This window comes from Oncorhynchus tshawytscha, linkage group LG13 (assembly GCF_018296145.1).
Source record: "Oncorhynchus tshawytscha isolate Ot180627B linkage group LG13, Otsh_v2.0, whole genome shotgun sequence".
NCBI classification, from domain to species: domain Eukaryota; kingdom Metazoa; phylum Chordata; class Actinopteri; order Salmoniformes; family Salmonidae; genus Oncorhynchus; species Oncorhynchus tshawytscha.
In genome coordinates this window covers 29,893,110-29,911,311 of record NC_056441.1, presented here as the reverse complement: position 1 = coordinate 29,911,311, position 18,202 = coordinate 29,893,110, and the positions used below count along the sequence as shown (strand labels likewise).

The 18,202-nt window shown below is 46.2% G+C and overlaps 1 protein-coding gene across 2 annotated transcripts in view; it reads right to left on the bottom strand.

Annotated features, from left to right (window-relative positions):
* LOC112264657 (protein Jumonji) overlaps positions 1-18,202 on the bottom strand; it is an 89,771-nt gene that overhangs the window by 6,523 nt on the left and 65,046 nt on the right. Inside the window, exons 5-10 of one of the 2 annotated variants that reach the window (XM_024441409.2) lie at positions 16,969-16,992; positions 12,209-12,385; positions 7,289-7,482; positions 1,998-3,237; positions 858-1,375; positions 2-94 (exon numbers count right to left, since the gene is read on the bottom strand). In XM_024441409.2, coding sequence (XP_024297177.1) covers positions 2-94; positions 858-1,375; positions 1,998-3,237; positions 7,289-7,482; positions 12,209-12,385; positions 16,969-16,992 — 2,246 coding nt within the window. The remainder of the gene's footprint in view (position 1; positions 95-857; positions 1,376-1,997; positions 3,238-7,288; positions 7,483-12,208; positions 12,386-16,968; positions 16,993-18,202) is intronic. The other variant, XM_024441410.2, reaches the window with a different exon arrangement.

Here is an 18,202-nt window from a genome sequence, read left to right as displayed (position 1 = left end):
CCTCGACCTCAGCAGCCCCAGGCTCTTTGTTAAAGCACATGATCATGGTGTTCCTGGCTATCCTGAAGAAGTTGGTGAGCGATACAGATTTCCCCTGCAACAAGAGAAGCCACATCAGGACAGTACAGCTAGCATCAAACAAAGTCAGGTACCCTGTAAACGCACGCACTGTATCGCAAGTCTCTGCAGCTGCATGTCTGTCCTGAAAGTTTCCGAGCTTGACTGTAGTTAATATGAACCTTCGCCTGGACACCTCAGAATGGAGGGGTGTTGATAGTCTATAAATCTGCCTGTACCGTCCCTGGATTTAATACCCCGCTGAAATACACCCTCTCCTCACCCCTCTTCTATGTGAGAGCTAGGTTACTGTACTGAACTCACATCTCATGGGTCTGCTTGTGTTGGGGATTTGGTTACAAGAAAAAGAGGGAAATGATTGAAATGGAATCCAGACTAGAACAGTGTTTGAGATGTCATGATCAGACAGGTTCAGAGGAAGGAGACGGTTAGAAACAACATCACACTCAGGCTCTTCCATGAGAAGAGCAGCAGGGGCAACATCTGGGTCACGAAGCTGTGGTGTGTGTGTGTGTGTGTCTTGATGTCTGGGCAGGGGTAACAGAGGCAGATCAGAACGATGTTGAGTAGAGAGGCAGTGGCCTGCTCTCTGTGGGTCCATTTCACCCAGCTCAGCACTGACCTACATTCCATCAGCTAGAACAGAACAGAGCAGGCAGACAAACAGGAAGACTGGAGCTACACTACCAGGTTTGCCTTGTAGCATGAGCAGAGCATGAGAATAATAAACAAAAACACTCATTTAAAAAGGATGTGCGAAGTTGTTGCCCTTGCATCACCTTGTAAATACACTTGTGCTGGTCGCTGAGAACCCCCTTCTCCTCCTCCTCCTCATCTTCCTCCTGCTGTGTCATTTCCCCATTCCTCTTTTCCTGAGAGAACAGCCTCCGGCGTCCCACCTTGAGCTGCTGACTGTCCAGCTCCTTCAGCCGGCTGCACAGCTGACCGTTGCTGTGCTGCACCAGACTGCCGACCAGCCCGTTCTTGGGCTCGTAGCGTGGCAGGGTCAGGCTCCTCTCTGTGTGGCCCTCCAGGGGCCCCCTGCGGCGCTCCAGGCCCTCCTTCTCCTGCAGCACCTCCCTCTCCAGGCGCCGGTGCTCCTCTAGGGACAGAGAGTCATAGGACAGCAGGTACTGGAGGTAGGACTCCTGCAGCTTGGCCAGCCGGTCCTGGGCTGACTTGGGGATTCGCAGCAGATCAGCCAGTTTACTCCACTTCTTCAGGTCCATAACCTGCTGCATGCCGCCCATGTCATTAATCAGCTGGAAGAACCGAGCCAGGTCCACCTCGCAGCCACCTGGGGGGGAGAGACAGATCGATGGGGTCAGATAGAGTTAACCCTAAACCCACCTGGGGAGAGAGAGATGAGTTAGGGTCTATGGCCATGAGTTTAACACTCCTACAGTAATGATCAAATCAAATTGTATTGGTCACATACACATATTTAGCAGATGTTATTGCGGGTGTAGCGAAATTCTTGTGTTCCTCGCGCCAACAGTGCAGTAGTATGATAGCACTACAAATTTGGACTGTATTCTCAAACCGATTCAGTAAACATTTATTTCAGCCATATAGACTGACTGGGCTAGAGGCTGTTTAAAACACATCAAGCTGCTGAGTGAGAAATCTCAAATGACAGACAAGCTGCTGGGTATAGTTATATTGTCTCAGACATACAGGCCACATCTGAACACTGATATTGACCTCACAGTATAAATACCAGATACGGTTGGTGGAATGCAACAAACATTTTATTGAATTGTCAATAATGTTGATACCCAATTTTTGTGATGTTTGCTAAAGAGGTCCGTTTTGCGACAGTCGTCCAGCCTATGTGAGTGTGTCTGACTGTCAGACTAACTGATGACCAGTGTTAGGGTAGTGTTGCTGGTAAAGTATGGACAGTCAGTTAGACTCACCGATGAGTGGGGGGTCTTCCATGGTGATGCCCTGAGATTTGAGGTGCTTCTTGATGCAGGCTAGCCTCTGTACGTTAGGGCCCCAGCGACGGCCTAGCTTGTGGATGCGCTGCACCTGGGTCACAAAGCGCATCTCATCGTTCAGTTTGCACTCTGGGCGCCAGTCAGCCGGGGGAACCACCCGACACAGTCCGCAGGGCTCCGCCCCCTCCCGCACAGAGTCCAGGTACACCAGGGGGTCCTGGAACTCCCGCTGGGTGGGACAGAACTCTGGTGCCTCACCCAACGCTGGCCAGCTCGCCCTGCTCCTCTCCGCCCGCTCCCTCTCTTTATCCCGCTCCTTCTCCCTTTCCCACTCCCTGTCAGGCCGGGGCTCTGCTGGTTTGTGAGGGGTATGCCCGGGGGTGTGGCCAGGCGACTCTGAGGTAGTTGAGCGGTTAAGGGTGTGGTTAGGGTTAGAGGCAGCCTGCGCCCGGTGCTGTGCTTGTCTGATGAACATCAACTTGCCGGCTGACGCTCGCTTGGGCCGCTGACGCCCTGGCTCTGGATTGGCTAGTGGTGTGGAAGGAGGGGGTGGGGCTAGCAGGGAGGGGGGAGGGGTGGTTTCCATGACGATGTGTCCGTTAGGGACCGAGGCCTTACCCTGACACGCTTTCTTACTGCGTGTCTCCAGAGGGCTGGTCTGGTGCTTAGTCTTACCGTCCAGGGGGCTGCTCTGGTTCTGTTTGGTCTTCTTACGGTTGGGGTTAGTCTCCAGGATGACCAGCTTACCCTGGGAGTCAGCCACCGCCCCAATGGCAGCCACCGCCACCTCCAGCCTCCGCTTGGAGTTCCTCAGTCCCTCACGCCCCTGCCTGCCCACCTCCTGCTTGGCACAGAGGTGCCCGTTGAAGCGCACTCCGCCCCCGTTGGTCACCTTGTGCACCCCATTGGATAATAGCACCTGTTTGCTTGTTTTTGCTTTGCTATTCTGGGCTTTTCCTGAGTTGGAGAGGGGGAGTCGCTGGTGGCGCTGGAGGTGGTTGTGGTGGCGATTGTTGCTATGGGCTCTATGGGTAGCAGCAGTGCTGTGTTTGCGCTTGTTCAGTTTGGTTTTCTTGACCATTTCTCGTTTTCCTTTGGTGTATGTGACGAGGCCATTCACAGTTTTGGACGGCAGTCTGAAGTCTTTCGGTTTTTTGGCACCGGCCGTGTGCATGCCTGTCTGGGACGCCCGTGTGACTCCGTTCACTTTAGAGACCTGAGAGTGGGAGGCGAGAGAGAGAGAGATCAGAAACATGGAGTTGTTTATTCACATACTGTAGTGCAGCAACATAGAACACAGACTCACTGCACTAACACTCTCAGGAGCTGGCGCTTGACATTGAAGTAAAAACTCCAAGCAAACATTAACTCGCTGAAACAGCTATAAAAGTAAAGAGTTCGGGTTAGAACTAAATGCTATGCGGAAATTGCTGCCATTCATTAAAGCCTATACAGGGTTGCTGTACTTTCAAATCAGCAAATCAACAAACACTCCTCACAGGGCAAAAAACAGATCAGTATCAGCTTCAACAGATGAAAAAGCCATCCCGGCCCTAACATGGAGTGAGGTTCACTTCAGAGCCAACTGCTGTATGTACAAAACGGGTTACTACTTGAAACCCCATCCCAGCAGAAAGCCAGTTTTATTTGGTATGGTTTCCTTAACCTCTTTAATGGCGAAAATAACTTTTTTTTTTGCAGATCTGAGAACCCCTGCTGAACATGTGAGCTCTAATGTAGGTAGTTTGGGTTACATCGGGGACCTCACTGGCTAATGGCAGCTGGGGGAATAAAGCCACCCCGACCCACCAGTGGAAGAAGCAGAGTCGACTCTCTCTCAGTTCCCTCTCTCCCGTCATGTTTTTTTACTTGCCCTAGTTTTAGTGCTGCCCCTAAACCACCCTGCCCCAGAACATGATACAGACTAGCATCAACCTGAACGGGAACAACCGTCATTCATGTTAACATACGTGTGTGTGTGTGTGTGTGTGAGTGGTAAAATGGAAAAGTTGTGTGTAGTCAAAACAGAGGGGATGTCTGGACTGAGACCCTGGGATGGATACATTGGGGTTTCTGGACACCAGCTTTCTGCTTAGACCCCACTAGCTGCTCTGCTGTTCTTCCCACTACATCCCTGTCCGTTTGAGTAGCACCCTGTTGTAAGTGAACCTAGTAGCCCTGCTGTAAGCGAACTATGCAGAGGAGATGAGAGGATGGCGTTATCGAACCAGCGAGGTGCCAGAGGGAGGTGACAGCAGGCTTGACGGCTGCGTTTGAAGCAGGGCCGCAGCTGTATTGTATTCCTATCAGGTGCAGCCAGCACAAAGAGAGGCTATTAAAAGATAAGGGGAGTGAAATGTGACCCCCTTCATCAATCCTGTCCCCTTCCACTCCAACAGTGGAAAAATACAGAGGATGGAGAGCGAGAGGGGGGAGAAGGGAGGGGAGAGAGAGAGAGGGGAGTTGACAGCAAGAGAGGCGACAGAGAGAGGAGACGAGAGACACACAGAATGCCTACACATTCCATCACCTACAGAGAGATCCACCTAGAAAAGAGGCCCCTCAGCCAGCTGGTTCTGGGGCTCTGTTCACAAAGACCCCACAGAGCCCCAGGACAGCAACACAATTTGACCCAGACAAATTATGAAAAAAGGCAAAAAGATATCTAATTGACACTGGAAAGAATCAACCAAAAAAACAGCATATTTGACCATAGTGACTGACACAAAATTAAGAAAATCCATTGCTATTGAGAGAGGCCACCATAGGCAGACCTGGCTCTCAAGAGAAGACAGGCTTTGTGCACACTGCCCACAAAATGAGGTGGAAACTGAGCTGCACTTCCTAACCTCCTGTCCAATGTATGACCACCTTAGGAGATACACATTTCCCACAGATCCTATGGACCCACAATGAATAAAAAAAACAAAAAACATTGATCAACTCCCATATCTGTTCAGTGTGCAATCACAGCAGCAAGATGTGTCCCGTTGCCATGAGAAAAATGGCAACCAGTGAAGCAAACAAACAAACATTGTAAATACCACCAATAACTTGTTTATTTATCGTCGCCTACTATTCATACTACAACTATTTGCACATTGCTAACACACTGTACATAGCGGATAATATAACACTTGAAATGTCTATCATTTTCAAACCTTTGAGAGTGCAATGTTACTGATCGGTTTTGAGTTATAACTTTTATTTATTTCACTTGCTTAGGCAATGTAAACACGTTTCGCATGCCAATAAAGTCCCTTGTATTTTTGAGAGAGAAAGAACGGCGTCGTCCCGGCAGGCCAGAGTGATGATGTCTAAACGCAGCGTGACGTCTACCAGGGGCTCGAAACATAACGCAAAGAACCAACGAACACATCAGATTCTAGACCTCTAGAAGGTTAGGGTCATAACCAAAGATTAAATAAGACTCAAGACTTCAGTCTGCAGAATTTAAACACCTTCCTTTAGGGTCAAACTCATCCGTTTGGCCTCAAAGACCAAAGTAATAGAAACAGAAAGCCAGTCAGCCAACTGTGACTGAACAGATATGCTGACAAGAAGGCACAGCGGGCTGGGTGGTGGTCTACTTTAGTTTCACCACTAGAGAGCTCACCGGCACTGTGCTGCTGCACAAGCCTTGAGGGTTGGTGTGCACGTGAGCCCTGGCGTTGCACTGTAATAGTCTGGTCCGAGGCAGAGGAGAGAAAAGAGAAGACGGGTTACATCCCAGCCCCATGGAGCAGGAGAAGGCCCCATGTTACTGTAGAAAGCACCAAAAGACTGGTGAGAACGAAGGAGAAAATTCAGTGCCGGAAACAGAGGTGAGTGGGGGAGAGAGAACGAGAACAGAAACACAGCCAACCCTCTGAAGTGGATTTTGGTCACACGTGAGTGGGAAGAGGGGGGGTGGCGGGGGAAGGGCCAGGATGACATCATGTGTTGCTATAGCCAATCTGCAGGATGGCGAGAAGATTCACATGGAACATCTGCAACTCAGCTGCTTATAGGAACAGACTGGATCCATCTCAACAAACAGACTGGATCAGGAAGAGGAGCTAGAAACGTAACCCTTCCAATGCTTAGAGAAACAGACACACACACACACACACAAACAAACAAACCCACCAATGTGATAGCTGAAAAGAGGTGGCCTTCGTCTTCATGAATAGCCTTCAGAATATTGACTTTTAAACTGAGACAGAAAGGTCAACGGGATACCGGAGCAGCAACCCAATATTCCTGCGCAATTAACATTCCTCAGTTTGGATCTCATCAAACATCATGACTCTGGCTTACTCTAACTGCTATACAACAGGGCCATTGGGTTCTTGTATGATAAGAATTTAACCTATGGCTGATTTCCTTCCACAGATAAGGGATCCTGATGCTTTCGCCAGGGGATTGGACATCAGCCTGCTGTTGCACTCACAGTTAATATCAGAAAACACAAAATGCTAACACCTCAAAATGTTTGGAGCTCTGTTGCCAAGGATGGTAAATCTGCCAGCATAACACATGAACAGAGGTAAAGAGTAAGGAGAGAGGGGGGTTAATCAGAAGGAGAGAGCGAAAGCAGAGAGAGGAGGGCAGAAGGAGGGGGGATAGAACAAAGGCCAATAACTTGAGCGTAGTTTGTCTTGGCTCTCCCCTGCTCATTGAGATTCATTGTTCCTTAATTAGTCAGTTGGCGGCACTTAAAACCGACAGGCCCGGCATCAACATGAGACAGCGTGGCTCGGCCACGTCTGCTGGCCGTCTGGGAGAGCTGCTAGTCTTGATGCTACCCTCTCTGACGAGGCAAAGCCCCCAGCACTCCATTCTGATTAGTTAGTTCAGAAGCACAATGTGCTTTTTGAGCCGAGTCAAAGTTACTCTCCATCCTCCTCCCGACCTCTCCTCCTTAGAGCTATTTTAAACCAACAGAACGTCTTGGACAGGAAGGCAGCTTTCACAACCCAGCCTCAGTACTAAATATAGTAGCAGACAAATACAATCATTACACGGAGACAAAGGGAGGAGAGGAGCTCAGGGATTTCACACAACACTGAGCATGCTGCTATCATGTTACTCTATTAATGTATAATCATTTTTTTTATCATAACACATTACTGCTCTTCTAATGACGATAATGTCTGCTCTTTAATCATACGCCTGGTGGCTACGGAGGCATGTTGGTCAGCCATCTTTATGACCATTAGAGAGTTACATATTAGCCAAATCAACGAAGCATACTGTTCAGGCATAGATGAAGTATGATACAGTACCTGCTTGCTGAGCTCCTCTGCGGCCCTCCTGTGGGGCAGTCCGTTGGTAGTGTGGCCCCTGGCTGTAGCCTTTAGCTGGCTGAGGGCCTGCTCCCTCCGGGCCTCGGCTCTCTCACTGCGCTCTCTCACCTGCACCCACTCCTTCCCTCTGGGCTTGGGGCTGTCTCGGGGTGCCTTGCTGGGGCCGTTCAACACTGAACCAACAGGAAAGAAAGATGATCTTAGATCAGTTTAGGAGGTTGAACACCGGACTAACAGAGGAAAATATGATTTCATGGCAGTGTAGGAGGGATGCTGCTGGCTTACAGTGCCTTCAGAAAGTATTCATACCCCGTGACTTATTCCACATTCTGTTGTGTTACAGCGTGAATTCAAAATTGATTAAATACAAACGTCTCACCCATCTACACACAATACCCCATAATGACAAAGTGAAAACATGTTCATTAAAATGTATTGAAAATGAAATATATACATCTAATTTACATAAGTAAATAGAAGCACCTTTGGCAGAGAATACAGCTGTGAGTCTTTGTGGGTAAGTCTAAGAGCTTTCCACACCTGGATTGTGCAACATTTGCACATTGTTTTCAAAAATTCTTTAAGTTCTGTTAAATTGTTTGTTGATCATCGCTAGACAACCATTTTCAGGTCATGCCATAGATTTTCAAGCATATTTAAAGTCAGAACTTTAACTCTGCCACTCAGGAGCATTCAATGTCTTCCTGGTAACCAACTCCAGTGTAGATTTGGCCTTGTGATTTAGGTTATTGTACTGCTGAAAGGTGAATTCATCTCCCAGTGTCTGGTGGAAAGCAGACAACCAGGTTTTCCTCTAGGAGTGTACCTGTGCTGAGCTCCGTTCTGTTTCTTTTATATCCTGAAAAACTCCCGTCTTTAATGATTACAAGCATACCTATAACATGATGCAGCCACCACTATGCTTGAAAATATGGAGAACGAAAAAGTGAATTGCTTTGCCACAATTTTTTGCAGTATTATTTTAGTGCCTTGTTGCAAACAGGATGTATGTTTTGGAATATTTTTATTCTGTACTCCGTAATGTGTTGCATTCAGGACAAAAAAGTGAATTGCTTTGCCACAATTTTTTGCAGTATTATTTTAGTGCCTTGTTGCAAACAGGATGTATGTTTTGGAATATTTTTATTCTGTACAGGCTTCCTCCTTTTCACTCTGTCAATTAGGTTAGTATTGTGGAGTAACTACAATGTTGTTCATCCATCCTCAGTTTTCCTCCATCACAGCCATTCAACTCTAAATTGTTTTAAAAAAGTTACCATTGGCCCAAGCGGTTCCTTCCTCTCTGGCAACAAGAGTTCAGAAGGACACCTGTATCTTTGTAGTGACTGGGTGTATTGATACACCATCTAAAGTGTAATTAATAACTTCACCATGCTCAAAGGTATATTCAGTGTCTGCTTTTTTTAATGTTTACCCATCTACCAATAGGTACCCTTCATGAGGCATTGGAAAACCCCCCTGGTCTTTGTGGTAGAATCTGTGTTTGAAATTCACTGCTCGACTGAGGGACCTTACAGACAATTATATATGTGAGGTACAGAGATGAGGAAGTTATTCAAAATTCATGTTAAACACTATTATTGCACACAATGAGAGTACATGGAACTCAAGCAATACTCCTGAAAGTGTTTAAGCTTGCCATAAAGGGGTTGAATACTTATTGACTCAAGACATTTCAGCTTTTCTTTAGTAATTCATTTGTACAAAATAAAAACAACAATTCCACTGACATTATGGTGTATTGTGTGTAGGCCAGTGAGGCAAAAAATTGTTTTTAATCCATTTCAAATTCAGGCTGTAACAAAATGTGGGAAACGTCTAGGGTTGTGAATACTTTCTGAAGGGACTGTGTATATTAAAACTTTAACAAGAATGTATCATTTCAATGAAACATTTCCTCCAGTCTTGTACAGTGACTTGTGGTGAACATTATATTGGTCAAGCACCAGACGACAGCCCTGCTAACCTCAGACTAGAGCAGAAGCATTGATATTAGCCGTCTGAACCATTCCAATTAACACATTCAATAGCTCTCTTTATATTTTATGGAGGTTCACTATGTATTTTTTTATTTTTTTACAGTGTTTTAATATCAACAGTCGCTGGCGTTTATAAAACGACATGGTTCGTTCTCCCCCCCGTCTGTCTAAGTCCCTTCAGCGTTTTGAAAAGCTACTGGAAAACTGAACTCAATAAAAAGGTGTTTAATTTAGAAAATGTAAACATGGCTGGGGTTAGCAAGGTGCAGGGTAATGAAAGCAGAGCTCTATGATTTCTCACTCGGTGCACAGCAGCTCAAATAAACTACTGAAGTACTGCCCACGCTACATTTGAAAAGTGTCACATCTGACACACGGCCTTATAGTGTACTGTACTGGCCAGGTATAATACTGTACTGGGATCCAGGCTTCTATGGTACTTACAGACCAGGCCTAACACTGTACTGGGAGCAGTGGCGACCAGTCTTTTTTGTGTGCCTGTTTTGCATGTTAATACGTCACATATCAGTTCGCAAACAATGCAAAAGTAATACTAATCATTGAGTTAATAAAGCTGCATACAAACTTGGTCTCTTTTTGACTTTAAGAAAGGCAGCTCTAAAATGCAGGTGTTTCAGCCGAGCTCAGTGCCTTCCGTGGTGGGGCAGCCGGTGGACAATACGTAGCGTTGGGGTTGGTAATGTTCTTTAGCTGCACCGTGATTGGCTCAGTGTTCAGTCAGTCATGTGGACTCTACGTCACTGCGACATCTATGGGTAATGCTCGAAAACTCAAGCCCCTTGGGTGCTGCCATAGAGTTACATTAGAAGAACCCAACCAAGGCGGCTCAAGGTCATTGGCCACAAATAAAATGATGTCAAATCACATATGTACAGTAGCTTTGATTGGACTGATACTTTCAAAATCTTAGCTAGCGGTCATCATTAATCAAGTCGACATCTACTGGCAAATCCTTTTCAATCCTTGTCATATGAAGAGAACATTACAACAGTTGGAAATCGCAAATTCAACAATCAGTGCCTAACTGCAAGCAATCATTAGCCTGCTATTCAGTGGAGTGACTGTGTGGTCCAAGTCTGGGTTTAAGGGTCTCTTTTCCAAGCTTAAAATTATAAAACATTCAACATTGGCCATGCTGTCAATCCAGCATGACTTCTGCCACACTCAAAACCTGGAAATCTCCGACTTCAGTGAGTTCAAGACAACTGGGAACTTGGAAGAAAACAAGCTCAGACTGGGAAAATACATTTTGAACATTAATCCAAATCGGAATTGCAAGGGCCTCTTTCGAGAGCTCCAACCTGAAGATCCCTTACGTCATCATGAATCGACCTTGTGTCCCCCCCTCCAAGTTATCTTGAAAGCACCATAAATCAAGAGAATACCAGACTTTGATGACAAAATGTTCACACAAAGGAGCGACGCATCACCTTCCTGTTCAAGGGAGCACAGCAAGGCGAGTCCAAAAATATCTTGTATAAATGCATAAATGATGTGATATGCCAGAGCGATATGTATACTGTAGCTAAGAAAGTAATACTAAGTGTATGTTGGGTAATAAGCTGTTAGTAGCCCATGTTATGAATTGTCGCTGTACATTTCAAAAGTGCTGAACAAATGGTTATATTGACTAGGTCCGTCCTAGCGCACTCGTTAATGTCTTAATCGAAATTACAGATTGCCTCCTACAAGCTCGTTGTACAAACTATGGCATAAGGGGACATCTCAATTGTCAGTAGAAACCACATTTGTTTAAGTCCGCTGATAGCCAGGTGTCGCGGTGGTATGGTGTTGGGGTGGCTGTTGAAGCTGTACCAACAGCAGAGCACCATGTAGGCCATAACAAGTTTGTCACCATTATAGTGCAATTCATGTACTGTCTAGTGGCTTTGCTGGCATGCATATAAAGAAAGTTTTCCCGACCCAGATATACATGCTAAAAATGGCCACTGACTGAGAGACCGGCTTCTCCGGTACTTGGAACTAAGAACACTGGCCTTGTTTCCATGGGGATTGCCTGGGCTGGTGGATCTGGTGTCACAAGGAGGAGGACAAAAGTCAGGAACATAGCACTGTACTTACAAGTGTGTGTGTTTCTATAATAACCAGTGAAAGTTGCTGAGCAACACCAAGCATATGCCACTGATAACATGTAGCTATTTATTGCGTGGCTTTGCCTGCTTGTAGCCTTCATCACCACTGACACATTGTGTTTTAACATGACGTGTTTCATTAAGACAAGCTCCCCTCAGAACCACACACAGTGTGTGTGTGTGTGTGTGTGTGTGTGTGTGTGTGTGTGTGTGTGTGTGTGTGTGTGTGTGTGAGTGGTGGAGCTTTGGAGTGTGTGCTCCTTGTTTTCCATCCCTGTTCCCCTCCTCCCTGGCCAGCTGTGAGCTGAATGCATAAACACCTTGTTACCGCTGTTCCCTCCTAGTGTTAATTGGAGTGGAAAGATGGAATGCTCCCTGACACACTCCCATGTGAGTTCCTCAGTCTCCATGCTCTCCCTTTCCCTACCTCCCTCCATCCAACTCAGCCATGCTCGGTTGCAGACAGCTCTAACCGTGTGGGTCTCTTGTGCACATTAGGTCCATTTGAACCAATCCACCCGTTTTCCTTCGGCCCTCAATCATGATTGGTCAGTGTTAAATGTCTGTTGTGATTGGTCAGAGTGGGGTGTGGTACCATGCTCTATTGCATGTACAGAGTTCTATAGAGACTAAGGGAGCTGGCAGTATGACGGCTGAAGCGTCGCACCGTAGCCGTTGACAGCGTGTTTCCCGGGAGGTTCAGGGTTGGGTAGGTGAGAAAGAGGATAGTTTCCTAGGGTTAAGGTTAGCATTGAGGTTAGGTAAGTAAGAGGACATTGCCATACCGTGGCCATTGACGGCGTGTTTCCCTTGGGGTTTGCCCTTCCTGGGCGTGGACTGACAGGAAGTAGATGCCACGCTGACGTCTGGCTTTACATCCTCGTACTCCTCTTCATCATCCAGTGCATCTTCATCCTGAGAGCTCCCAAAGTACGCCATGTTACTGGGCAACACTGATGACCCTAGGAGAGAGAGAACAGAGAGAGTGTTAAAACTAGTGAGAATCTACCAAGCAGATATGAGAAAATCTCCTCTCCCTCCCGCCTTTTCCTTGCTCTCCTGTGTTAACATGTATAACAATTCCCATTGTCTGCGCCATGTTTCAGTGTCTCTCAAATGATAGTGCGACCGGTGCATTATGGGACACTAGGATAATTGAATAAATACTGGTGAGTCATAGGTATGTTGATATGAATGATTTAACACTGCAATAGAACATGCATAGGGTGCAGAATACTAATAGTGTTGACAGTGTATAGGTCCTTATGTGGTCCTACACCCGTAGTTCACCTATAACCCCCAGAGCAGGGATCATCAAGTAGATTGAGCAGCGGGCAGATCTTTTCTTGAGCTGGCAGCTTCATTAATTGTACCCACAAAAACACCAGTCTCTACGTCAACAGTGAAGAGGCAACTCAGGGATGTTGGTCTTCTAGGCAGAATTCCTCTGCCCAGTGTGTGTGTTCTTTTGCCAATCTTAATCTTTTATTTTTATTGGCCAGACTGAGATATGGCGTTTTCTTTGCAACTCTGCCAAGAATGCCAGTATCCCGGAGTTGCCTCTTCACTGTTGACGTAGAGACTGGTGTTTTGCGTGTACTATTTAACGAAGCTGCCAGTTGAGGACTTGTGAGGCGTCTGTTTCTCAAACTAGACACTAATTTACTTGTCCTCTTGCACAGTTGTGCACCAGGGCCTTCCACTCGTCTTTTTATTCTGGTTAGAGCCAGTTTGCCCTGTTCTGAGAAACATCTCAGCCGCGAAGTCGTAGGCCACACAAGCTCACAGAACAGGACCGCCGAGTGCTGAAACTCGTAAAAATTGTCAGTCCTCGGTTGCAACACTCACCACCGAGTTTCAAACTGCCTCTGGAAGCAACGTCAGCGCAATAACTGTTAGTCGGGAGCTTCATGAATTGGCATTCCCTGGCTGAGCAGCCACACAGAAGCCTAATATCTCCATGCGCAATGCCAAGCTTCGGCTGGAGTGGTGTAAAGCTCACTGCCATTGCACTCTGGAGCAGTAGAAACACTTTCTCTGGAGTGACGACTCACGCTTCACCATCTGGCAGTCCGACGGACGAATATGGGTATGTCGGACGCCACAAGAACACTACCTGCCCCAATGCATAGTGCTAACTGTACAGTTCAGTGGAGCAAGAATAATGGTCTGGGGCTGTTTTTCATGGTTTGGCCTAGGCCCTTTAGCTCCAGTGAAGGGAAATCTTAATGATACAGCATACAATGTCATTCTAGACGATTCTGCGCTTCCAACTTTGTGGCAACAGTTCGTGGAAGGCCCTTTCCTGTTTCAGCATGACAACGCCCCTGTGCACAAAGCGAGGTCCATACAGAAATGGTTTGTTGAGCTCGGTGTGGAAGAACTTGACTGGCCTGCACAGAACCCTGACATTATCCCCATCGAACACATTTGGGATGAAATGGAACTCAGACGGCGAGCCAGGCCTAATCGCCCAACCTAATCCTCGTGGCTGAATGGAAGAAAGTCCCCGCAGCAATGTTCCAACATCTACTGGAAAGCCTTCCTAGAAGAGTGGAGGCTGTTATAGCAGCAAAGGGGGGACCAACTCCATATTAATGCCCATGACTTTGGAATGAGATTTGACAGGCAGGTGTCCACATACACTACCAAAAGTATTTGTACACAATCAAATACACTGAGTATATCAAACATTAGGAACCCTTTCCTAACACAAATGTTTTAGTGTTATGTCCAACAACATATTAGGGTGGCCAAATGTTACGTTCCCCAGATTATGTGTTGTAGTTTGTGTATTTGCATGTGTTTATTTCAGGAAATGGCTTCCTGAAATCCCTCAAGCAGCTGATTGGTCGACTCCAGGGCTAATTGGAGAGCTGACCCCGCCCCCTCGTCAAGACACAGCTGTCTCCAATTACCCATTCCTTCTGACGCTATATAAAAGCCAGTGTTCTGTTCAGGAGGAAGATCTTTTTTTTTTTTGTAGAGGATTTTGCTGGAGGTAGATTTGCTAGAGAGATTTGCTGGGAGGTCATTGTAAGAGATTTTGCTAGAGAGAGATTTGCTGGGAGGTCATTGTAAGAGATTTTGCTAGAGAGAGATTTTGCTGGGAGTTCATTGCTGAGAGTTGGTATGTTTTGTGAGTTTGTTGCTCAGATAGAACTTATTTGATGTCCTTTGTCTCTTAGTTTGTTTGTGAAATTGTTTAATATTCTGTTTCATTTGTTCCCAGGGGGGAAGGGGAAGGCACCTAGGGAGTGCTTAGGCAAGAGGCCCGTGGGCATACATATACCCGTAGCATATTTCACTGTCTAGGCACACTAGGTAAGACCTGGGCGGACCACCCCTTGTATTTTGGTTAGGGCACCAGGTGGTGCTAAATTAGGTAAGTAGTGGGTAGGCAGGTAAGATAGGAGAGGGGGGGGCTTTGAGATTTACTTTCTTTGCTTTGGTTCCGTCCAGCCCCTTTTCCCCATATTACCGTGTAAAGGAATAAAGTCCTTGTAAACGGTACCACATTCTGCTTGTTGTCATTTTTACTCGCACCTACAGTCCATACCTTTTTCGCTTCACAGAGAGTTTAGTTGTAGCAGGGTGTTGCGTTCCCTCTTCATAGAGGCGTGCGTAACACCAAATAAAATCACCCGCTGGCCAAATTCTGCCCGTCGGCCGCCAGTTGCAGAACCCTAACCCGGAGCACAGAGAAAGCAGTTCCATGGCCAGCTGACGAATGACCCAGTCCTCCGTAGGACTAGGAACCGCTTTAAGACTAGGGCCATTTGAGACACCAGAGGAAAAGAAAGCTGGTTTGTATGCATCAGCGGTCTCCATTGTGTTTTATCGGTTTAAACCATTGTAATGGTCTCCAATGAGCTTTGATTAGACCTATGTTAAGATGTTTGAATTAAGTTTGTGTTATCAATCATTACATTTCATTTTCATGTCACAGTATATGAAATAAAAATGCTCATTCCTAATGACAGTGGGAAATACAGTGCCTTCGGAAAGTATTCAGACCCATCGACTTTCCCCACATTTTGTTACGTAACAGCAATCTACACACAATACCACATAATGACAAAGCGAAAACAGGTTCGGACATTTTGGCACATTACACATAAAAAAACAGAAATAAGTTATTTACATAGGTATTCAGACCTGTTGCTATGAGACTCTAAATTGAGTTCTGTTTCCATTGATCCTCCTTGAGATGTTTCGACAACTTGATTGGAGTCCACCTGTGGTAAAGTCAATTGATTGGACATGATTTGGAAAGGCACACACCTGTCTGTATAACGTCCCACAGTTGGCAGTGCATTTCAGAAAACCAAGCCATGAGATCGAAGGAATTGTCTGTAGAGTTCTGAGACAGGATTGTGTCGAGGCACAGATCTGGGGAAGGGTACCAAAATAATTCTGCAGCATTTAAGGTCCCCAAGAACAACGTGGCTTCCATCATTCATAAATGGAGAAGTTTGGAACCACCAAGACTCTTCCTAGAGCTAGCCTCCCGGCCATAGAGAGCAATTGGGGAGAAGGGCCTTGGTCAGGGAGGTGACCAAGAACCAAATGGTCACTGACAGAGCTCTAGAGTTCCTCTGTAAAGACGGGAGAACCTTCCAGAAGGACAACCATCTCTGCAGCACTCCACCAATCAGGCCTTTACGGTAGAGTGACCAGACGGAAGCCACTCCTCAGTAAAAGGCACGACATCCCACTTGGAGCGTTCCAAAAGGAACCTAAAGGACTCTCAGACCATGAACCAAGATTATCTGATCTGATGAAACCAAGATTGAACTCTGGAGGAAACTTGGCAACATCCCTACGGTAAAGCATGGTGGTGGAAGCATCATGCTGTGGTGATGTTTTTCAGTGGCAGGGACTGGGAGACTAGTCAGGATCGAGGGAAAGATGAAAGGAGAAAAATACAGAGAGATCCTTGATGAAAACCTGCTCCAGAGCGCGCAGGACCTCAGACTCTGGCGAAAGTGCACCTTCCAACAGGACAACGACCTTAAGCACACAGCCAAGACAATGCAGGAGTGGCTTCGGGACAAGTGTCTGAATTATCCTTGAGTGGCCCAGCCAGAGCCCGGACTGAAAACCAATCGAACATCTCTGGAGAGACTTGAAAATAGCTGTGCAGCGACGCTCCCCGTCGACTTTGAGAGGATCTGCAGAGGAAAATGGGAGAACCGCCAAATACAGGTGTGCCAAGCTTGTAGCATCATACCCAATAACACTCAAGGCTGCAATCGCTGCCAAAGGTGCGTAGCAAAGTACTGCGTAAAGGGTGTGAAAATACTCATGTAAATGTGATATTTCAGGTTTTTTTTAATATAAATGAGCAAAAGTGTCTAAAAACCTGTTTTTGCTTTGACATTATGGGGTATTGTGTAGATTGGTGAGGGGGTGGAACAATTTCATCCATTTTAGAATAAGGCTGTAAAAAAATGAATACTTTCCGAAGGTACTGTACATGATTGTGTATTAACATTTGTCTAGATAATAAGTACTTTTAAAAAAAGGTAGAAATTGAACTAACCTTCATTTGGCCACGAGGAGTAACCTGAAATTAGATGTGGTGAAGCTAGAATTAGTCAGACATCAAAACGTCATAATCAAATTGGATGCAAATCCATACAATCATCAGTATGATGGGAACTGGTCTATTGCAGCAAATTGTGCTTTAAGCTGAGCATCATTAATAAGCAACTTAATTGTTATGGTTACAATAGGGGAGCCAATGGGGTTAGGGTTACGTTGAATGCAGTAATGAATTACAGTGATATCGGAGCCTTCTGACTCACACGCACATCAGAATAGTTAGTAGGCATACAAAAAAAACACACACAAAAAAAAACAGTCAGTACCCACAATACAACACAGCTTTTGAAGCGGCAGGTAGCCTAGTGGTTAGAGCGTCGGGCCAGTAACGAATCCCAGAGCTGACAAGGTAAAAATCTGTCGTTCTTCCCCTGAACAAGGCAGTTAACCCACTGTTCCCCTGTAGGCAATCACTGTAAATAAAAACGTGTTCTTAACCGACTTGCCTAGTTAAATAAAGGTTACATACATTGTTTTGAAAAAAGCTTATCACAACAGGACTAAAATGCCAGTGTGACTCGATACTTTGACTATCCCTGCATGTAGAGAGAGCAGAGATGCCAGTCCATTGTTATTAGGGGTCATTGTGTAAGGTTTAGGATAACAGTATAATGTGTAACGTGAGAAGAAGTCATGTCTGGATTAGGTTCGAGGTGCTGGTTTCAGTCTCGGCTCCAGGTCAGGCTAAGAACAGGCTGTAGAGAACTGGGTTAACTGGGTTCTGTATAGGCACTTTGTGACGCCTGATGTAAAAAGGCTTTTAAAACAAATGTGATTGACTGCAGAGGAGTGTGAGAGTAGCACATTTGTGTCAGCTCTCCAAACTGGTCCTTTCTCCTGGTGACAGAGGCCAGGGGAACTTAGAGTCAACAAACTCCCAATCGGCTCCAAGTGACTTGCTTCATTAACAGCATGGCTTCAATTTCTGTGTTCTCTGGGGTCACAGGGCCAATGGCTAGCAGGCCCAGGGGGGCACGGGGACTTGAAGGGGGACAGGGGGTTGGCGAGGTGGTGTGGAGCATGGGGGTGATTTCGCATCTAAATGGGTGAGGAATCTCTTTGTGGGGAAGTGAGAAAGAGAGGAGAGGATGAGACTGGACAATGTTATCCTGTAATCCTTTCCAGTGGCCCAAAATAAGCCTGTTACTACCATGTATTTACAGTAGCCCCCA